General features: G+C 36.8%; 1 protein-coding gene across 1 annotated transcript in view; it reads left to right on the forward strand.

Moving 5' to 3' along the window:
• The first annotated feature begins 2,918 nt into the window (after positions 1–2,918).
• LOC127877653 (transcription initiation factor TFIID subunit 1-like) overlaps positions 2,919–24,443 on the forward strand; it is a 57,175-nt gene continuing 35,650 nt past the window's right edge. Inside the window, exons 1-11 of the mRNA XM_052423729.1 lie at positions 2,919–3,105; positions 6,421–6,605; positions 6,942–7,050; positions 8,539–8,655; positions 10,174–10,278; positions 12,242–12,378; positions 12,913–13,030; positions 14,495–14,823; positions 16,465–16,677; positions 18,060–18,258; positions 23,519–23,584. Of these exons, the coding sequence (XP_052279689.1) occupies positions 6,426–6,605; positions 6,942–7,050; positions 8,539–8,655; positions 10,174–10,278; positions 12,242–12,378; positions 12,913–13,030; positions 14,495–14,823; positions 16,465–16,677; positions 18,060–18,258; positions 23,519–23,584 (1,573 nt within the window). The 5' untranslated portion in view covers positions 2,919–3,105; positions 6,421–6,425. The remainder of the gene's footprint in view (positions 3,106–6,420; positions 6,606–6,941; positions 7,051–8,538; positions 8,656–10,173; positions 10,279–12,241; positions 12,379–12,912; positions 13,031–14,494; positions 14,824–16,464; positions 16,678–18,059; positions 18,259–23,518; positions 23,585–24,443) is intronic.

Here is a 24,443-nt window from a genome sequence, read left to right on the forward strand (position 1 = left end):
TACTTTCAAGGTTGAAGAATACCAGTTAAGCACGCTGTTTTGATACAGCTCTTCTTTGTTAAAAAATAAATTTTCTTATTGTGCAGCTTGAAAGTAGGGAACTTAAATTAACAACTTTCATTTAAGGAACTCTGTTGTAAGACTTCTTAGTTTGTATCAATATAAGTTGCTGAGGTTGTTTATACTGAGTTCATTCATGCATATAGTCATACACATTTTTTTCTTTGTAAGTTTGATGTTTTGGGAAACAACATTAATGATATCCTGGACACAATTCATCAACTGTATTTATTACTTGGCAAGAGCACTTTCTTGGTAGTGCACGTGCCATATTTCCCCCAGACAGGGGATCAGCCAGTTTACACAGGGTACTGTTGTTGTTCAAATTCCCCACCCTAAAGCAAAGCATCTTAATTCCAACAGTAAGAGACAATACACTTGCTCTGACACAAATATTATTGGGATCTAAAATCTGTAGAACATTATTCCAGGACCCTTAATCATTATTTGTATTGAGCCTGACTGTAGTGAAATACTTGCTGTCTCATGTCCTATTTTGAATCACTGTAAAGTGTTGATCCCTACCTTGGGTCAAATATATACAGATGCATAATGACGTGTAAAATATTAGTAAAATCGATGCATTTAAATGCTTTTATGTTTGATGTGTTATTCTAAAGTCACCTTATAATGTGTTTACCATGTATTTCTGACTATGAGTTGGAATGTTGCTTTTCATGCTCATGTCTCTAGTTCTGGTATAAAAAGAATTGATGCTGGTCGCAGTGGTGATTACATGCTTAAATGAAATATAATGTTGTTGGCGTATGTAATATGTCAGTATGGGAATGACACACACACCCAAATTTGTTTGTCCCCAAAATGCATAAGATGTTTGTTCAATCGTTTGGACAATTTTGGGCTTAATCATCAAAGTTTTTACAGTTACATCTGTCCAGTTAACAACAAAATGTTGCAAGCAAAAAAACGTGTGATGGAACACATGTACTACCGGTAGATCAGATACTGCGACAGATTGCGATTTATGTATCAAGCTGGAATAAAAGTACTTTTATAATGATCAGTAAGAGATATACATGTATGCACATAACATAGGCCTATTTGTGCTAAGCTATGGTCCCTAGCTAGCTTTACTGGTTAATTACAATTAGCTTTTTATATTAGCAATAAAACCTTACAAAACAAGATACTCACTTCACTCAACCACGCAGTTAGATCTGGCTACTCCTGTGAAACACAACTTACTACAACCATCCATGACCTTCTAACAAACTTCGACAAAGGAAGCCAAATAGACATAGCCAGTTACCTTGATTTCTCTAAAGCATTCGACAGTGTCCTGCACGAAAATCTCCAAAGTAAACTTGCCAGTTATGGCATCGATGGACCTCTGAATACATGGCTCCGTGACTTTCTCACAAAACGTCACATGCAGGTTGTACTTGACAGGAAGAATTCCACATCCGCCCATGTTGACTCAGGAGTACCTCAAGGAACTGTTCTCGGCCCACATTTGTACCTGTGCCACATAAATGACCTCCCTTATACAGTCAAGTCACAAGTACAACTCTTTGCAGACGATTGCCATCTGTACAGGCCCATACGAAACATTCAAGACCACATAGCCCTCCAAGACGACCTGAGAGCTCTGGAAATCTGGGCATCTTCATGGAGAATGCGTTTCAACGCCAAGAAATGTTATATTTTGAGCGTTAACAACTGATAATCACAACTCTATGAACAAGATATACACATCCTCCAACAAGTAGAAGAAAATCCATTCCTAGGCGTTACCAGCTCTGTCAATCTAAATTGGGGCTCCCACATCAAAAAAATAGTTTAAAAAAAGCTAATTGTACCCTAGGATTCATACGAAGAAACCTGAAATACTGCCCGATCACATGTAGAAAAACAGCATAAGTTTTCTAGTCTGATCAACACTTGAGTACAGCTCTGTGGTATGGGACCCTAATCTAGCCAGGGACCTATACAAACAAGTGTTTGTATAGGTCCCTGAATTAGTCTAGCTTAATTATTGACAAAATTGAGCGCATCTAGAGACAGGCGGCTAGATTTATCACAGGGGATTACCACTCACGGGATGAAGGCTGTGGTCAACATGTCCATGCTAAATAAACTGGAACTCCAAAGTCTACAGGACAGATGAAAGATAAACCGACTCACCTTTCTTTACAAAGTAGTCGGGGGGGGGGGGGTGCCAGCCTTACCTTGTCATGACATAATAACACCAGCAAGAAATAAACGTAACCTAAATGACTATCAAGCCTCAAACAATCTAGTCAACCAAGTGACTACGGTAATAATTATACCAGTTGAAAAACTTTCTCATGTAAAAAAGATCAATTTAAAAACTCATTCTCCCCAGAACCATGTTAGACTGGAACAAACTTAGTGACAGTGTTGTATGGGCGACCACCATCAACAGTTTCAGGACTGCACTGATAAATCCACAGTTGGATGAATCTCTCTCCCGTTAACGTTGCGACCTACGCTCTACAAGGCCCTGCAACGTATCGATTCAGATTCAGGCATCAAATTATTTAATAAAGTATAGTATACAGCTATTGCAGTACTTTTGAAATTGTACAGTTAAAGTTGAATGTAAGCTAAACAAAAAATCTATACAGGGACCTATACAAACAAAGGGATTAGCAACAGCGCGTTTGTATAGGTCCCTGATCTATGTGATCAAAATGGGCTTCACAATGTCTTGAAGCACTCTCCCATCTGACACCTTGACCCCTTAATGATCTGTAGTGTTACTCTTATATTGCTTCTTAGTAAAAGATCACGAAAATATAAGAATTGAGTAATTAAAAAGTGATTCCGACCGATTGATTTTGTGACCGTTTTGATCCGAGCCGTTCTGACTATGGTTGTTTACATTCATGTGATTTCGCGACGTTGTGAAATTGTGATCTTATATATATACGCGATTAAACCTGGATTTTTCACTAGAACAGACGAAAGGCTTTCATTTATCCATGAAAAATTATGTTCAGGAGAGAGTTGAGATTCACAAGTTTTGGTGAATTTGCAATGTCGGCTTGAACCTCAAATCTTGTAAGTTGAGTCTGAAATAGTCCAACTTGTTGACGCTCTCAAATATTAAAGCGGGTATATACGATCTTGTCAAATATTTATTTATTAATATAAAATGTGTAAAAACTTATTATACATATATTTCAATATAAACTAAAATAAAAGTTAAGAAGAACATGTGTCGAAAAATGCTAAATAAGCCAGATATTTAATTCTGAAATCGAAAAAGGCTGTACAGCCGAATTCGCCAGCATGTATATCATGCATGTACGATGTGAATCTAAATTTAGTTTAACGGTTCATTTGAAATTCCTGCAGCGATATCGATTCATACGACACACGAACACTTACTAAAAAGACGAATGCATCGGTTATTGTAGGAAAATAATTACGAATTATCTTCGTCACAATCGGCTCGGGGCGCTAATTTGTATTTGCTGTATTTTATGAAATTCGTCTTGCATGTATCATTTTTCTTGCATATTGTGTGTTATTATAACATATTTGTATCAATATTTTACAATTCAGCACATATAAAAATCGTATATACCCGCTTTAAGCTACTTTTTATATTGGTAATATTTGAAGCGTACAACCGGGGAATGACTCAAACAATGGTGGAAAGTTTTCCTTCAATGTCTACATTGTTGTGCAAGGATTTTGTGCGCAATATTGCAATAATATTTACATTACTGTGTAGATAATTCAATTCTCGATAATGTTCCGTATAAATTATGTAATGACACTTTGAATTTTGCACGCCTGAGGAATTTAAATCCAACCACTATTCAAATTTTTTATATCTATTCGCTCGCTGTGTAGATATAAATCGATAACACAGCCTTGATGAAAAGCATGTGGAAGAATAAACGGCGTAAAATACAGTTTGCATTCGTCTGTTGTGGTGCAGAGCGTTATATAGTAAACCCATGTTATTATACTTTTCTGGATTGATTAAGAATTGTTTTCTTTCTAAAGTGACAAAAAGTTCTGAAATAAATAACATCTTGTATTTTTATGCGGTACATAAACAATAGTGATACAGATCATACGGTATACTGTCCTATTTAATGTAGAATGTAAGTAAATAAAACAACACAGACAGAGGTGCGAAAAAGACACGCATAAAAAGTTGCTGAAACTTAGAAGAGTGAATAGAAACTGCACCATATCTGTTTTGAACATATGCTTATTAAATCGACAAAGATGAGCATACTAGATCTACTTAAATTAAAGTGGGTGTTAAAAGCTCATGTTAAATAAAATTACGCGTACACGTTACACCGAAATGCCTTCTTCTGATTGGTTCATATTTAAATCAGTTTCATGACATGGCGAAAGGTCAGTGATTGTTTTGCGATTAAAGCAGAAGTTTAACTAAAGAATTTATGCCTTTCTACATGTAACTTCAATTCAAAGATATTTTAGATAAAAATGGACTTCTGAAATAAAACATTATAAGTTGGTAATTTTATTTTGCAATTTTACGCAAAATGATGAAAATTTAAACTTTCTGATGTCCACCACATAATTGACTTTTCCCCGATAAGACCTTCCAAAGAATTTAGCCCATATATAAAGTATCTCTAAATTCTTTGCGCGTCTTATAAATAAGACTAAGTCTGAAACTGTACGTACAGTCACAGGTAGGAGTCCCATTGAATATTGCACATGTCTTCAAATTTTCAGCAAAAAATCCATTTAAATTACAAATAAATATAAAATATTAAATAATATACCGGTAATTGTTGGTTTCATTATAAAGAACAAATACAAAATGTACATTAGGAATCCCTCTCATTATATTGTTTCCAAATAAAAATAAATAAATAAACACACTAAATAAACAATTCTCTTAAGGCAAGTGTGCATGAAAGTGCGTAATTTATTTACATACACACCCCACTTTTATACATTTACTTTTTTTCTAAACATAAAATTAGTATTACCTTGCAATCATATTTCCATTTGAAACCACAATAAAACCAGTTTAAAACACAATTCTTTGACAAGCACAAATATTACCGATGACCTATGCCTCAAAAACTACAAGCTGTCAATGCTGTCGGTAGACATCAAAGGTCTCTGTTGTGAATGTCCAGTTGGGGCCAGTTTCTAGCAGGACTTTCTAGGAAGTTAAAATTGTAAATTTGTAACACATCAGCAAGTGGCCTAATTTCAAACGGCATTAATCAATACTACATTACTAGAAGCTTACACATGCTGTCAGATACAGCATTAATGCAATAATTTCATAGAGGATGGGATGTGAGAAAACTATCAGATATTGTATCAGATTTTATTAATTGGATTTATTGATTAACAGGTGTGAGGAAATAAATTTTGTTGCCTTGAATATAAATAGGAGGTTGCTTTACAGGTATTGTTTGTTAATTGATTGACTTAAATAACCCAGTTATGCAAAAAGGTGCGTCCTGGGGACTCTCAGTTAGTTTCCGGTAAGCATCATTTGTTAAATTTATGCTTACAAATGCGCTTGATTAAGTCCAAGAGCCCTGTAATTGTCTATTTTTTACTGTATATATATGAACATGTATATAAATATAGGGAATTTTAGGGATTTTACAAGACAACGGTGCGATTGTGCAGTTGCACTGATGAATATTAAACTCATATCTCTATACACCCCTTAGGAAGACGTACATTTGAAAGCACTAGGGTATAAGATACTTATTGTTTATATATATAATGCTAGTCATCAACCTTAGATGCACCGTCCGTCTTTGGCGGGTGTTTGGGCTGATTGATGGGTCAATCCATCAAGATTAAATGTTTGTTTGTTAACTTCTTACTGTGGAATTGACTTTAAGGATTTTAATTTACTTTGGGTTATTCTTCCTTATGGGCAGAAACTGGGTTATTCTTCCATATGTGTTTAATATTAATTTGATTATCTTCAATGCCTGGTAATAATTGATTTAAGTTTAAATAAGTTCATAATTAAAGGATAAAGGTCATGATTTGTTTTTTCTGCTGGACAAGCATATGCTTTGGGAGCATACATGTGTCACCTTTTGTGTCGAGCCTTGCTTCATATCCACTAATATTATTTCAGTTTTGGAATTTGTGTCATTAAGATTGAAAACTGTCAGTTCAATAAACTGTTAAAAAATCCATTTAATTGATTTAGCCTTTTCTAGCTTTTAAGGAGTACATGTAACATGTAAATTGTCTGCAGACCACATAAGAAACATTTTAGTAAAGTGCTACCTCATATTTGTGCATGTTAAGGGAAAGATGCAACATGAGTATTAGAGTATTATTTGTAGAGTCATGAAGATATTAAGATATAAGAATTTGTCTTCTCTAACTCAGTGAGCATGTCGGACCAGGAAGGCGGACATGACAAGGCATGTGAGGAGGCTAATAAGGAGATTGACCCCCATGACGCTGGTGTTGGCATGGCAACCAGTTTTCATCAAACTGACACTTCCTTGACTGGATTTCTCTTTGGAAACATTGATGAAAAGGGGGAACTTGAAGGGGACTTTCTGGACGATGTAAGTACAGAAGCACTAGTTTATCTAGAGGTCACAAATGCTCAAATTATTTAAGGTTATCTAGTTGTCCAATTGTCCGTAGTGAAAAGTAAGAAATAATAAATAGAATGGATAACCATTATAGTAATCATTTATGACATGGAAACATAAGTAAAAACGTGGGATTTGAGTAATTTATGAAGGGTACATATGTTAAAAAAATAGATACTGATATGGATTGAACTCGTTAAGGGCTCCTGTGTTGGTTTCAATAATGTCAAAGGACCCTGTCTTAAGAAGTTCTGCATATGACACTGATTCTTTCTTCAATATCATTGTGTTTCTTATCTGTGTCAGGAAAGCAAGCGTCACTTGGGGTCATTGAGAGCCCTGGGTGTTGGCTCCCTGGTTGAACAGATGGTGGGGGAGGATGACCCTGTGGCTGACAACCAGGCTGAATCTTCAGGTAGCTTTATAGATTGTAACCCATTGAGTCATCTCCTTTCAGTGTCTGTTTTTATGCCTCCGAAGGAGGGCATATAGTGATCGGACCGTCCTTCCGTCTGTCTGTCTTTCCGTCACACTTTGCATTCAGGTTTCACATTTAGGTTTCGAAAAATGCTCATAACTTCTATGTCGCTTCAGATAGCAACTTGATGTTTGGCATGCATGTTTATCTCATGGAGCTGCACATTTTGAGTAAGGTACTTTTCAAGGTCATCCTTCAAGGTCAAAGGCCAAATATATGGCTTCAAAGCGGCGCAGAAGGGGTCATTGTGTTTCTGACAAACACATCTCTTGTTCTGGCACAAATTTGATATATTTAATTCCGAAGCTGCCACCTGAATAAGAATCGAAGGCCTTGTCTTTGTATGCCCTTGAAGGGAGCGATATAGTTTCTGCACTGTCAGTCAGTCTGTCAGCCATTCCAAACTTTTTATGCCCCCTTTCGAAGAAAAGGGGGTATATAGTTCTCGCACTGTCCGTCAGTCTGTCTGTCAGTCGGTCTGTCAGTCTGTCACACTTTTCGTGTCCACTCTCTAATTCAAATAGTTTTCATCCGGTGTTTACCAAACTTGGTCAGAAGTTGTATCTAGACAATATCTAGGTCAAGTTAGAATATGGGTCATGCCGGGTCAAAAACTAGGTCACGGGGTCACTTAGTGAATTTCAAGGATTTAGCATGGTGTCCGCTCTCTAGTTTATGTGGCTTTCTGAAATATTTTGATATTCTAAGACATTTTTATGCCCCCAAAGGAGGGCATATAGTGATTTGACTGTCGGTCCGTCTGTCCTTCCGTCTGTCGGTCACACTTTGCCTTTAGATTTCGAAAAATGCTCATAACTTCTATGTCGCTTCACATAGCAATTTCATATTTGGCATGCATGTGTATATGGACAAGGCCTTTCCATACGCACACAAATTTTGACCCCTGTGACCTTGACCTTGAACTTAGGGTCCGCGTTTAGGTTTCGAAAAAAGTTCATAACTTCTACCAAGCGTTTAAAGGGGGCATAAGTCATCCTATGGTGACAGCTCTTGTTTGTTTCTTCTCAATAACATTATCAGTTTTCATCGGATGCGTGGTGACCAAAATTAAAAAAATGTTTACTAGCATAAAATGGATGGTAAATAACAAGCCAATTCATACCTGGCTTTTTGGAGTTATGGCCTTGAATTAATGCCCCTTTTTGATGTTGTTCTTAATTTTTTCATGGGCACACCTCAAAAACTAAAAGAGTTATCAACTTGAAACTGTGGAATTATTGTCAATTTTATACTGGGCATTTCTAAAAAAAACTAAAACTGGTTGTCAATACCTATTACATTGTAGTTTCATATACTGAACTCATACCGAGATAAAAACATCTACAAGTTTCATATGTTTTACGTTTTGAATATCGTGATTGAAACCTTTGAAATCAGCATATGAACGGTCTCCCTTTCTGACAGATTATGATGAGAAGTCTGCGGAGGCAGTGGATTTCTCCGATATCACAGAGGTGGCTGCAGAGGAGGATGTGGACACAGTGCAGGAGGGCATGGCCAGAATGATTGCACCCAGAACTGGTCAGTGGCAGGTGTCATTAACATAGGAGACATGTTCTGGGAAAGCCTTGCTTAATGCATGTGTGTAGAGTGTTGTCCCAGCTAAGCCTGTGTAGTACGCACAGGCTTATCAGGGAAGACACTTTCTGCTTTTACGGTATTTTTGGTTAAAGTATCTTCTTACCATTTTTTTCTAAATATATCTTAGGTATTTTAAAAGTGTTTATGGAAACATAACAAAAGCTTCTCAAAACAGTTTCTTCTTGTCCCAGGTAAGCAACCGAAGGCCCTTCAGTCCTTCTGGTTATTAACCAGGTTTTCCGAAGGAAAAAACTGGTTATTAGATTGGCGAATGCGGGCGGGCTGGCTGGCTGGCTGGCTGGCGGGCTGGCGGGCTGGCTGGCTGGCGGGCTGGCGGAATAAGCTTGTCCGGGCCATAACTATGTCGTTCATTGTCAGATTTTAAAATCATTTGGCACATTTGTTCACCATCATTGGACGGTGTGTCGCGCGAAATAATTACGTCGATATCTCCAAGGTCAAGGTCACACTTTGAGTTCAAAGGTCAAAAATGGCCATAAATGAGCTTGTCCGAGCCATAACTATGTCGTTCATCGTCAGATTTTAAAATCATTTGGCACATTTGTTCACCATCATTGGACGGTGTGTCGCGCGAAATAATTACGTCGATATCTCCAAGGTCAAGGTCACACTTTGAGTTCAAAGGTCAAAAATGGCCATAAATGAGCTTGTCCTGGCCATAACTATGGCATTCATTGTGAGATTTTAAAATCATTTGGCACATTTGTTCACCATCATGGGACGGTGTGTCCCACGAAAGAATCACGTCAATATCTCCAATGTCAAGGTCGCCACGACTAAAAATAGATTTAAAAAAAAAACAAACTTACAAAGGGGGTTAATTTTTTTTGGTCATTTCAAAAGTTCAGTTTGAGTTTTCTCCCTTTATCAGATTTTTTTTTCACAATGAAAACCTGGTTTTGTGACAATTTTGTCCCTTGTTTTCTTCATTTAATTAAAAATGTGTGTGAACAATTCTTTATATCAACTATAATAAAAATTAGCTGATTCAAGACTCCATGTCACTCAATAAAGCTTGAACATTAACCATTAAACATAAAGAAAAATATAAAGGAAGGGAACACAATATAAATGTGAAATAAATAAAAAAAAGCTCAGGTTTTACTAGCAATCTTGGCATCATTTGGATTTGTGTAGACAAGTCAATTCTTTATGTCTGTTCTGATTCTTGGCGTCAGTAATCATACAATTAAACTGCACTTTAGCCATTGAATTAAAACTTAAAATATGTCATCATCACGAAATGTACATTTTAAGACACACCTTGCATGTGGCGTGATCAACCATTTTTTTTGCCCTTGAACTTAGCCATGAGTGTCCTGCCACTCCTCTGACAATGCAGTGTGCGCTTATAAGACGTGTTTGTGACAAACACGTTAAAATGTGAACTACTTGAGTGCATTTTGTATTGAGATAGAGGAATGTATACTCTTGCAGGAAGCGATGATGATGATGACTATGATACAAAGGACTCTGCACTGATGCCTCCTCCCTCCTGGCTACCTGTGCACACCAAACCCAGTGAGCAGAAACTTCACAATGGTAAAACCAAACTGAACAATGAATATTGGTCTAGTTTTAAGTATTGTCTAGGTGTCAGGCCGGTTCAGTATGTATTTAAATATTTTATATGAGACTCGCTTTTGGAAAATGGGGCTTACTGCATTTGCGTTATGTAAAGTCACAGACTAGCCTGTGCAGTATTTACAGGTTTATCAGTGCCAACACCTTTTGCCTTAGAAGAAGAGACTTCCTGTTAACAAAAAAATCCATAAAAGCATAAAAGTGTAGTCCCTGATTTGCCTGTGTGGACTGCGCATGCTAATCTAGGGAGACATTTTAAGGCCATGCATTAACCCTTTGAGCGCTGGAACTGGATTTTGAAGGCCTTTGCAAACAGCTTGGATCCAGATGAGACGCCACAGAACGTGGCGTCTCATCAGGATCCAAACTGTTTGCTATTCTGATAGTATGATGGAAAACCCCCCGAAGAAAATGCTTATTTTAGAAATTCAGCAGACGACATTTTAGCAGAAGACAAATTTCCCAGCATGCAAAGTGTTAAACCTTATTTTCTCAGGGCAAGACTTATAGTTGACAATATTATAATTTTGAAGCGCTATTTAATTAATTTTTTTAAACATCAGATTTTTACTACCAACTAGGAAGTAGCATTGGTTCATTTAGTAATGCACCATAAGAAAGATGTGACGCCTACCATTAACGACCATGCATAAGGGTGTTATAGAGAAAACTATGTTAGTGTGATTGTGTACTTAAATTTATCCATGAGTGAAGAAAGGTTTACATGGCGAAGCTTGCCAAGCCTTGTAAGCCTTTCTGACAGGAGTGGGATAAATTTAAGTACACAATCACACTAACATAGTATTCTATTTATCCTACAATATTGTTTTATTTAATTTATTCCTAAAATAAAAGCAAAAACACATTAAATTAACTGAATCTAACATTGCGTAGTAATATAAATTGTGATCTTTCCAGTTTACGGAAATCAAAATAGTCCTTAAGAATTCCACGCAAAAGAAAAGTAACGCGACAAAATATCGATATACGCCTCAATTCAAATTTAATCAGCGTTCCAAATGTAACATACTCAAGTATAACACAGACGGTTGTGTTCAAACTACAATTCTTGTTTCACCACTGTAAAAAACCAACAAACAAACATGGCTCCCGCCATATTGAAAATTAAAAAATGTGTAGACACATACCGTGGCTACGTGAAGCATGATTCAGCATTTATTTCCGCCGATATTGTTAATTTTAGTCTTTAAACAACTCTTCTTTTTACACACTTTATACTTACTTACATAAAATTATTGTTCTACTCACCGAAGTTGTATAATAACCACGTCCATGTTTATTTTTGTAATTTTTAATTTGCTTCCATGACGAGTTAAAATTCTAGACAAATTTCTTCATCGCCATCCATCTTTTCCATTTTAAAGCACTGGATGTAAGCAGGCAATTCTTTGTGGATAGACATTCTTTGATCAACTGACAAAGGAACGACTAAACCATCAAAGAAATTACCATTTTAATTCGACATCAATTTCCTTGAATAAGTTAAAGAACAATTCTCTGACACTTTTCTTAAATTTAATCCATCAATTGTTCAACAAAACATCGCGTTATTTGAGTACATTCGACATTTTAACTAAATCGAAAATGCAGTCTCACCAGTTTCATTCCAGTTTTATATCCAAACACTGTGTTTTTCACATTCATAATATTATAGTAATCCATAGTAAACACACACACACACTCGTAAACTCGTTAAACGACTGCGTACCCAAAGACCTAAATGATGCAATCAGGGGTGAAAGACCAAAAAAATAGTCCCAACGTAATGTTCTAAAAATAAGTGTGGAAGAAACCTGATCTAAAAAAAAACTGTGGAGACAACCTTATCTTGTCTTCATGAGTCGTATTTGTTCTATAAAATCATTTAGCTGTAGGATAAAAATGTTTGTTACTATTGCAGGTCCCAGCATTTCCAGTCAGGAGTCACCCAGCGTGGATGAGGCAGGAAACCTCAGCACTCCGCTGGCCTCCATGCTACCACCTGAACTGAAAAACGTCAACGTCAAACAATATTTCCCGGAATTCAGGAAAAATAAGGTACTGGGGCAGGCACAGATTGCAGCTTATTGAAAATGAGTGTATTGAAATAAATGTAAATCCAGGAACCTCAGTAATACTACTTCTAGGCAGTTCTAGTTTAGATTAAAATGAGGAATTACCAATATCATGTGTGGTTTCTGATGGTTCTGTTTAGTTCTGAATATTTTGTCTCAATAATACAGGAAAGTAGACAGTCTGTGGTTGTATGTACAATTGAGTTGCGTTCTGACAAAACTGGATATAACGCATGTGTGTAAAGTGTTGTCCCAGATTAGCCTGTGCAGTCCACACAGGCTAATCAGGGATGACACTTTCCGCCTAAATTGGATTTTTGCTAAAAAGAGACTTCATTTAAACGAAAAATGTCATCAAAGCGGAAAGTGCTGTCCCTGATTAGCCTGTGCGGACTGCACAGGCTAATCTGGGATGACACTTTTTGCACATGCATTATGCCCAGTTTTCTCAGAACATGACTCAATTGTCCTCTTCTTTAGATTGGTTTGCTAGATGTCTGTTGTTGTGTGTACACAGGTGCTGCGATTCTCCCGTCTCTTCAAACCAGTCCACCACCCTCACATCTGGAGACGGAAGAAGAAGAAGGAGAAGAAAGAAGAAGGCACGAACAATACACCTGCCATCAAGAAAGAGGGTAACTTGTATCCATTGTTATTAGGCCTAACTGCTATTCATTTTTATAAGGCAGCTATGCTTAATGGTGAGAATTATAATATCCATGTAATTTGTGAGTGCATAACATTGTTTGATTGTGAATTAAACAGTATTTGAAATAGCTTTAGCTACATTTTTAGTTACCAGCAACTAAGGTGGAAAGTTTTGGTTGGGTAGGACAACACAATAATAATTTGAAGACTGTACCAAAGTATTGTGGTACAGAATAGATACAAACTAGGGATGAGAACACATACTGAAAATGTTTTTTGAACATTTGTTTTTCCTTATTTTAATATATTCAAATATTTGATTTTTGACCCTTAGATTTAAATGTTAGAACTTACAAACATCCAAAGTTAAGAACTGTTCCTTTTTGGCAAAAATACCACTATAACCTTAAATGCAGCATTTATAAAGAGGATAGAGTAATCATTTTTGAAAATGATAACTGATAATTATACTCAATTCTTAAAATTTTCAATAGATATAAGATATTTGCGGTTAACATATTACTGTTATTCTCATGTATTTGATTATCACTTGAGCGTGTAAAATAATTACGAACACGAAAGGTCGACTTTTTGAATCAATTTAACTCGCTATGTCTACATTGTAGATGTATGCAGAATATATAGTGAGTTTAAAATCAATGCTTTCGAGTCTAAATAAACTGATACTTATTTCAAACAAAATTATTTGATTGATTTTTAAGTAACTAAATTCTGATTAGATAATCATGGATTTAATACATGGATATAGCAATTAAAATGATTGATTATTGAAACAATCATTTGGCGAAGTTTTGTGATTCCAGTTTGGAGTTGGTAAAAATTATGGACCTTTTAACTCTTATAAATGTACAAATTTACTATGTTTAATTTTTGGAAACATTTGATTATAACATTCATTGACCTCCATTGAAATTAATTAATAGACGAATTTTAGTTAATCGAATTAAATTTTGTCTCAAAGGTATATTTTGTACACTTTATATGCTTGAATTTTACATATAAGCTATATAAATAAGTTCAAGTTTTCTAATATATCTTGCACGGAATTGTATATTAGTTTTGGGATCAAGATAAATGGTCACTGTTACCGAAAATTGCAAAATGGTTTTTGTTTTCATAAATATATACCTTGCTAGGGATTGCACAGGGGTAAGGGTAATTATTATTAATTGAAGAAAAAAGGTAGGTTTAGCTTAACTAGAAAACAAATGGAGGTATTGACATTATGCTGTGTACATAGACTAATTTCAGTAATCATATATTAAGATACCTCATAGCAAGACCTTGATTAATTGCATGTGGCGTTGGTTGTTTTAATGGTCACAATTAGTCCAACAAATGTTTCACAAGTTTCTTGTCCATAAAGTACATTGTGAGCATGTAATGCTTGAATCAGAGAATTCTTAAAGCAAATTTGATTCACCTTGCAGATATAAAAGTTAAATCAGAAGCCCAAGCCACACCTGGGGATGACAAGTCAGAATCTGAAGCCAAAGAGGTGGCCCCACTGATAAAGACAGAGATACCCACTGCAGCCCAGTCCACGCCACCCACAGAGGGCATGGAGCCCACACTAGAGCCCTTACTTGAGCCCAAACAAGAGCCCAAGCAGGAGCCAGAAAGCCCGACCTCATCCCCAGCCCGGCTGCCCAGCATAGTGGAGGAGTATGAAGCACGCGTGGCGAGGTACTTTGGCACCAAAATCAAGCTCAATATGGGCCGCCCTGCTAAACCTGAGGAAACTGCACCGGATGATGAAGTAAGAACATTTTATATGTGCATTTATGAAAATACTTTAACAATTATCATGTATCTTTTAGGGATGGAAGCACATGTTTGAACATTTTAAAAACCAGACAAATAGTCAAATCCAGCAATTTAGATCAGAATATATATTTTTTTAAAGAAAATAATCCATGTTTGTCATACAACAGAACAACTACAAAGTCAGATTGAAAGTTTGGCAAAGACGACTGTCATGTTTTAGTCAATCATTTGATAAAGCTGTTGGCATTATTAAATTAAAAACATACTGGATGGTATCAGTGTCCTTGGCAAAAATGGATGGCTTTTACAGTGGCGTAACAATTAACTACACAGTTTTAATCCCCTTATTGTTTCTTATGACAACACCTGACAGACACAACTCAAAATGGTTTATAGATCATACCTATTGGCAATTGCTTAATTAAGAGGTCCCTTAAATAAGCAGATGAACTACAGTTAGAGAATCTTTACTGTATGCCACAGTTCTATTATAAAAAATCTAAATTATAGTGTTTTCTTTAAAGTGATATTATGCACATTTTCACTGTTGAATTGAGCAGAAAAGAATTAACAGGTTAAAAGAGTTAGTTAAAATGTGGTTACTGACCAATTATCTACAACTCATCTTGCTACCAGTTGTTTATAAAAAATATATATTATATTTGATATTTTACATGACTCACCCAGTCCTCTAAGCCGAAATGATCCGTAAAACAAAATTATGTCTTTGTGTCGTATGAATGAATCTGCATGAAAACTACATTTGGACTCACATCGTACATCAAATCATTTCTGTTGTCAGTTGTCAAAACGAAAGTACGGTTGATATTCAAATGCATTATTTTTCTATTTCAGGGATATTGTTTTAGTATGTCGATGCTGCAGTAACAAATATAAGTGTATACGAAGTGAATACACCAAAAATAAACAAAGGTTGCGATAGACACCTATAAACATAGCATATACTGTTAGATGCCCATAATATCACTTTATAATGTAAAATTTTCTTTGGTTAAGCAGAAATCTGCATCATGTTTGGATACACAATTTTGTTGTTTGGTGAATGGTCAGTAACAGAATTGTTCTTCAGTTATTGTTTTAAAATAATGATTGATCAATCACACATCTTCAAAGATACATATACCATATGGTTGATGGTGGTATTTACAAACAAGAACATTACTACTTTTCTGATATTTTAATCAAGGGTTTGAAAAATAAAATATTTAAATATAGTCCAATACGAAAAAGCAAATATTCTAATATTCTTATGAGGTATCAGTATTTTTACCTTTCCAAATGTTCTAGGAGTTCAATATTTATCTCTTTAACCTAGGGAAAGTATGTTTATCTTTATGTTAAAGGAAATAATCATCATTATCATTGTGTTTTTGGAGATAAACTCTATTACGCTAATAAATGTATAACAAGCACCTGATCTTTAAATGCAAAAATGGAGGCAAACAATTTTACGGTAATATATAAATGCAAACTTGACATCGGCTGCCAATTTACTATTACCTAATCGGTTGATATATTATTTATTAAAATTTAGAGATATAAAACTGCATGTAATACATGGTGAAGTTTGTTTTCATGCTCTAGAATGTTAATGTTGATGTTTGTGTTCTAGGAGGTGTATGCCCAGCAGCAGAAGAAGGCGGTGCAGAAGGGCAGTGACGTGAATAATTCTGGTGATGGTGAGGCCAATCTGGAGGTGGCACCTTGGCGGTACGGCCCAGCCCAGTACTGGTACGACATCATGGGGGTACCGGAGTCTGGGGACGGATTTGACTATGGATTTAAGAAATGTGGCGATGCTGAGAGTCACCCAGAATATCAGGAGGTATAGTATTAATATTATGTACCAGACCTTCAGTTGAAAATCCTAGTTATTATATTAATGTTTGACTGGTGGGCAGCTAGGCAGGCGACATTGAACAGGAATTTCTGGTCAATATTGTAAGTTTGTTAATGACCTGTATTGAGGAAACTTTAGAGAAAGCATGCTTGCTTTGAGAATTAAGGTTAGGATTGTATGTGAGCTTGTTGGGTCAATGTGAAGTTTAGTGTTAATAAAAAAGAAGAACAGTTTTGGCGCAGCTTACAATTGGATGGAAATAATGCACTGAAATTTTGTGTACAAGATAGCTAATATGAAGACCTAATGTTTGGGGCCAGTCTTGTCAAGGTCACTGTAACTAAAAATATAAAAACTGCCAACAGGTGGTTTTTAGTCCTCTTTATTGTATTTGCATAGATCAATTGTGAAAAGAACTGATAATGTGATAGTACTTGTGTTGGTTAAAGATTTAGGTTGCTGTTACTAAAAATACATGTATATAAATTTCCTACCCATAGCCCTCAATATCTTTGGTTTTGATGAAGGTGATTACTGTTACATTTTTTTGGTGGAGGTAGTTTACGTGCAGACCTAACTGGCGATTGCATTTGGAGCCAGTCAAGTCAAGGTCACTGTTACTTATAAATGGAATATTTGTTCCCTTTAAACAATTTCAGTTGTATGGAGGTATGGCTTATTTTTATGAAGATTGATAATATGCTGACCTGGCATATGAGTTCGTTTGTGGCCTTTTGGGACCAGTTGGGTCATGATCAAGGTCACTGTTTCTACACATAGAAAAACTATTTCCTCGCAGTAGCATAAGTTTTTACAGGGCATTGTTCTAACGTTTGCTTTTTTGGTTAGCTTACATGCAGCAAGCTTGGGATTGGAACAGTTAGGTCAAGGCCACGGTTACTTCATTTGGAAAAAAATGTTGTCCACTCAATGTTGAGTTTAAATGAAGGTATTTATATGCCCCCGGATCGAATGATCGGGGGTATATATGGGTTTTGGCCTGTCTGTCATTCTGTCTGTCATTCTGTCCCAAAACTTTAACCTTGGTCATAACTTTTGCAATATTGAAGATAGCAACTTGATATTTGGCATGCATGTGTATATCATGGAGCTGCACATTTTGAGTGGTGAAAGGTCAAGGTCATCCTTCAAGGTCAAAGGTCAAATATAAGGCTTCAGAGTGGCGCAATAGGGGCCATTGTGTTTTACAAACACAGCTCTAGTTTTGAAACTGTCTTGGGATGGCACAATTTAATGGTAGCTACCTCTCTCTGATATCTGTGAGTTCAGCTGGGAGGTACAGACAATGTATTGAAACCTCTCTGATATGTATAAGTTCACTTCTCTCTGCTATCTCTCTCATTCAGCTGGGCAGTGCAGACCGCGGTGATGAGGTTCCAGATGAGGCCTATCTCATGGTGACCCAGCTGCAGTGGGAGGAGGAGATTATCTGGTCAGGGGAGGAGGCCCGCCACCGTGTCCTCTCCACCCACCGCAACAGGCCCCTCCTGGCGGGCTGGATACCCAGCACCAACCACCGCACAGCGGCGCAGTACCTGCAGCAGAGTAAGTGGCTGTGTGTGTGAAAATCCAGTTTAGACGGAAAGTATTGTCCCTGATTAGCCTGTGTGGACTGCACAGGCTAATCTGAGAAAACACTTTACGCACATGCATTAAGGGAAAGCCCTCGCAGCCCACTGTAACAGGCCCCTCCTGGCAGACTGGATACCCAGCAACAATCACCGCACAGCGGTACCATGCCTGCAGCAGAATAAGGAGACATCAATATAGTTGTATGGGCATTATGTACCTGTAGTAAAGTAAGGGGCCATGAAAGCATTTGAGCCTAGCGGCTTTGAGTGAATGTGAGCCTTGTTCTGGGAAAACAAGGCTAAATGCATGTGAGTACAAGTGTTGTTCCAGATTAGCCTGTGAAGTCTGCATACATGGGGCAGGATCAATAACCTGTGAAGTCTGCATACATGGGGCAGGATCAATGGGGTTTTCACATGGGCTGAACAGAATGAAAACACACCGTTAAGAACTTTATTTTTGCAAATATCTAAAGTTATTGAAATATGTTTGCAAAAATCTTTACTGCCTAAAAGACAGTTTTTCTTGCAGTTTGTGCTGATATCTTAGGATATAAGAATTAATTATTGAATACGTCTGAAATTGGTGCCAAAATTTCATGTTGCGTGCTTCATAACCTTGTATATGAATGGCTGTTAACATAGAATTTTTTGCCAAGAACACAGGCCTATTATATAAAGTAATTCTGATGTGTTTCACATTGCCATAAGCCGCAAAAAACTGTCTTTTATGCACTAGTAGAAATTCTAAAGAAAAATTGTTTTAAAAACTTAAAAAAAAAAGCACCACTTACTGGTGTGTTTACATCCATAAAAATCCATTTTTAGTTCATCTATTTTTTGAATTTTTATACGCCCGTATAAAATACGGGACGTATTATGTGAAACCCCTTGGCGGGCGGGCGGGCGGCGGGCGGGCGGCGGGCGGAAGGCATCACTTTGTCCGGACTCTAATTCAAATTGTATTCATCCGATCTTCACCAAACTTGGTCAGCAGTTGCATCTAGTTGATATCTAGGCCAAGTTCGAATATGGGTCATGCCGGGTCAAAAACTAGGTCATAGGGTCAATAAGTGCATTTTCAAAGGGGCCACTTTGTCCGGACTCTATTTCAAATTGTATTCATCCGATCTTCACCAAACTTGGTCAGCAGTTGCATCTAGTTGATATATAGGCCAAGTTCGAATATGGGTCATGCCGGGTCAAAAACTAGGTCATAGGGTCAATTAGTGCATTTTCAACGGCGCCACTTTGTCCGGACTCTAATTCAAATTGTATTCATCCGATCTTCACCAAACTTGGTCAGTAGTTGCATCTAGTTGATATCTAGGTCAAGTCCGAATATGGGTCATGCTGGGTCAAAAACTAGGTCAAAGGGTCAATTAGTGCATTTTACTTTGTCCGGACTCTAATTCAAATTGTATAAATCTTATCTTCACCAAACTTGGTCAGTAGTTGCATCTAGTTGATATCTAGGCCAAGTTCATATCAGTTATATAAGTTGTTGTTGTTTTTTTTGCTTATTTCCAAAACAAATACATCAATCATCAGTGTATCATCTCCAATGGCACACGAATCGGGCGTATATTGCTCCGTCATGCGGCGCTCTTGTTTTTTTTAGCTATGGTCATCACCTTGGCGTCGGCGTTGGCGTCCGGTTAAGTTTTGTGTTTAGGTCCACTTTTCTCAGAAAGTATCAATGCTATAGCATTCAAACTTGGTACACTTACTAACTATCATGAGGGGACTGGGCAGGCAAAGTTAGATAACTCTGGCGTGCATTTTGACAGAATTATGTGCCCTTTTTATACTTAGAAAATTAAATTTTTTGTTAAGTTTTATGTTTAGGTCCATTTTATTCCTTAAGTATCAAAGCTATAGCTTTCATACTTGCAACACTTACTAACTATCATAAGGGGACTGTGCAGGCAAAGTTATGTAACTCTGACTGGCATTTTGACAGAATTATGTGCCCTTTTTATACTTAGAAAATTGAAAATTTGGTTAAGTTTTGTGTTTAGGTCCACTTTATTCCTAAAGTATCAAAGCTATTGCTTTCATACTTGCAACACTTATTAACTATCATAAGGGGACTGTTCAGGCAAAGTTATGTAACTCTGACTGGCATTTGGACGGAATTATGGGCCCTTTATACTTAGAAAATTGAAAATATCAAGGCTATTGCTTTCAAACTTCAAATACTTTCATGCTATCATGAGGTAACTGTACCTGGCAAGTTGAATTTTACCTTGACCTTTGAATGACCTTGACTCTCAAGGTCAAATTATTAAATTTTGCTTAAATTGCCATAACTTCTTTATTTATGATTAGATTTGATTGATACTTTGACAAAACTACTCTTACCTGACATACCACAATAGACTCCACTCAAACCATCCCCTGTGCCCTCCCCCCCGAATTCCCCCCCTAATTTTTTTTTTTTTTTAAGATCATCTCACAAATGACCACCACACCCTCACACTATCCCCCCCCACCCCACCCCCCCAATTTTTTTTTGAAACGGTTAAAAAACACAAATATTTATTTTTATTATTTTATTTTTGAAATACCGTCCAACCATCGCACCCAAAAATCCCCTCCCCCCCACCCCCCCCCCACCCCCACCCCCCCCCCCTGAAAAAAATATTTATTTTTTTTTGCATTTTTTTTCCGCATTTTTGGAAGATAATGTAATAAATGTCCACACCCCCACACTATACACCCCTCTTCACTCCACCCCTCCCTCCTTTGTGATTGAAATTGAGAGTCCCTTCACCTTTAAAAAGAAAATAGATGAGCGGTCTGCACCCGCAAGGCGGTGCTCTTGTTGAACCCCATATAGTCACATGATTTTGCACCCTGCATAGGCTCATCTGGGAAGTCACTTTCCTCTGTTATGGTATGTTTCGTTTAAAGGAGGTATTTCCTTAGCCAAAAATCCAGTTTAGGCATAAAGGGTTGTCCCTGATTAGCCATTAACTCTTTCAGTGCGGGAACCGAATTTTGAAGGCCTGTGCAAACAGTTTGGATCCAGATGAGACGCCACAGAACGTTGCGTCTCATCAGGATCCAAACTGTTTGCTTTTCTGATAGTATTCTTTGAAAAAAATAGAAGAAAATGCTAATTTATGAAATTTAGCAGACAACATTTTAGCAGACGACAAATTTCCCAGCATGCAAAGGGTTAAGCAGTTTGTCCAGAGAGAGGCTCATTTATATGGACTTTCTTTTCATGCTTTGATTCAAGTAAAGGAAGTTGTCACTTTACTTAACAAGATAGCTGCTGTGCGGCTTCAATGTGCTATTGGAGGCATTTGTCTTTTACAATCACAGCTCTTGTTAAGGATATTTTAGTAATGTGTGGCAAGGCATTTTATTTTTAGCTCATCTATTTTTTGAAAAAAAATTATGAGCTATTGTCATCACCTTGGCGTCGGCGTCGGCGTCGGCGTTGGCGTTGGCGTTGGCGTCGGCGTCCGGTTAAGTTTTGCGTTTAGGTCCACTTTTCTCAGAAAGTATCAATGCTATTGCATTCAAACTTGGTACACTTACTTACTATCATGAGGGGACTGGACAGGCAAAGTTAGATAACTCTGGCGTGCATTTTGACAGAATTATGTGCCCTTTTTATACTTAAAAAATTGAAAATTTTGGTTAAGTTTTGCGTTTAGTTCCACTTTTCTGAGTAAGTATCAATGCTATTGCATTCAAACTTGGTACACTTACTTACTATCATGAGGGGACTGGGCAGGCAAAGTTAGATAACTCTGGCATGCATTTTGACAGAATTATGTGCCCTTTTTATACTTGGAAAATTGACAATTTTGGTTAAGTTTTGTGTTTAGGTCCATTTTATTCCTTAAGCATCAAAGCTATTGCTTTCATACTTGCAACACTTACTAACTATCATAAGGGGACTGTGCAGGCAAAGTAATGTAACTCTGACTGGCATTTTGACAGAATTATGTGCCCTTTTTATACTTAGAAAATTGAAAATTTGATTAAGTTTTGTGTTTAGGTCCACTTTATTCATACAGTATCAAAGCTATTGCTTTCATACTTGCAAGATTTATGAACTATCATAAGGGGACGGTGCAGGCAAAGTTATGTAACTCTGACTGGCATTTGGACGGAATTATGGGCCATTTATACTTAGAAAATTGAAAATTTGGTTAAGATTTATGTTTTGGTCCACTTTACCCCTAAAGTATCATAGATATTGCTTTCATACTTGGAACACTCACAAACTATCATAAGGGTACAGTAAAAGGACAAGTTGCATAACTCTGGTTGTCATTGTTACGGAATTATGGCCCTTTTTTGACTTAGTAACTTTTAATATATGGTTAAATTTTGTGTTTCGATCCACTCGAAGTATCAAGGCTATTGCTTTCAAACTTCAAATACTTACATGCTATCATGAGGTTACTGTACCTGGCAACTTGAATTTTACTTTGACCTTTGAATGACCTTGACTCTCAAGGTCAAATTATTAAATTTTGCTAAAATTGCCATAACTTCTTTATTTATGATTAGATTTGATTGATACTTTGATGAAACTACTCTTACCTGACATACCACAATAGACTTCACCCAAACCATCCCCCGTGCCCTCCCCCCCTCCCTCGTGCCCTCCCCCCTCCCCCCCCCCCCCCCTAATTTTTTTTTTTTTTTTTTTTTTTTAAGATCATCTCACAAATGACCACCACACCCTCACACTATACCCCCACCCCACCCCACCCCCCCCCCCCAATTTTTTTTTTTGATTTTTTTTTTTTTTTTTTTTTTTTTTTTTAAGATCATCTCACAAATTATCACCACACCCTCACACTATACCCCCCCCCCATTTTTTTTTTAAAACGGTTATGTTTGAAATACCGTCCAACCATCGCACCCAAACCCCCCCCCCCCCCCCCCCCCCCCCGATTTTTTTTTTTTTTTTTTCGCTTTTTTGGAAGATAATGTAATAAATATCCACAACCCCACACTATACACCCCTCTTCACTCCACTCCTCCCTCCTTTGTGATTGAAAATGAGAGTCCCTTCACCTTTAAAAAGAAAATAGATGAGCGGTCTGCACCCGCAAGGCGGTGCTCTTGTTTGAAAATGACATTAACTTAAATCACTGTAACTGATTTAGTATATTATTTCATTTCAATATTGTTTAATATGTTTTCCCAAATTCCCATTTATGTGCTTCTTGACCACAAATCTATGACTATGGATGTTGCAGACAAACCAGGCTGGTCATCCAAGCCACTGATGAGGACAAACTCCACACCTTTAGGCACTAATCTAGGTAGGAACCACAAGGAATGACTACCTAAGCAGCGTGTCATGCAAAAATGTGTCTTTTGTCATATGCTTCCAGTGTTGCTCCAGACCAGCCTGCGTATCTCCTCGGTCCGTTCAGGGGCTCCTCTGTCCACTATAAAGTTACGCAAGGTTTGGTGGTCTCTTTAGCGGACAGGGTAGCTACAGATCAGACTGTGTGGATGCGTAGGCTTGTCTGGAGATATGCTGGCTGGATATCTAATAAGAATCTTTTTTACGTGACGTACATCATGCATGTTTTAACATAGTTGTATATATATTCACACTAGTTACAAATTGTTTTTATGAGTATGAGATTCCTATGTTTATTCTTTTGTTTTGACGTTTTAAACGTAATTTGTGTGCTGTAATGAATGGCTAGTTATTATTGGAAGTTTCATTATTGATAAAGATTGAAAGATTTTTTAAATTCTTATCAGTTTTGACTGTAATAGATAAAATATCACCATTGTTTAAAACCTGTTATGATAACCTTCCAATTTACCTTCCACACATACAAATGGATGAACAAGTAGTGTGAAAGAGAAGAAAAGAATTAAATAAATTGTTGATGCATAAGTTGATTATGTAATCAATGTCAGCTAGTCTATAGAATGTTTCCTGTTGTATATGCAATACACTATGCATACACCAAATAAATCTCATCCACTATATGTTATGTTGTATAAGAGATGCATTTAAAGTGATATTATTGGCATTTTTCACTGTTGAATTGAGCTGAAAAGAATTAACAGATCAAAAGAGTTAGTTAAAATGTGGTTACTGACGAATTATATGCAACTCATCTTGCTACCAGTTGTTTATAAAAATATATATTATCAATA

This window comes from Dreissena polymorpha, chromosome 4, assembly GCF_020536995.1.
Source record: "Dreissena polymorpha isolate Duluth1 chromosome 4, UMN_Dpol_1.0, whole genome shotgun sequence".
Lineage (NCBI taxonomy): Eukaryota > Metazoa > Mollusca > Bivalvia > Myida > Dreissenidae > Dreissena > Dreissena polymorpha.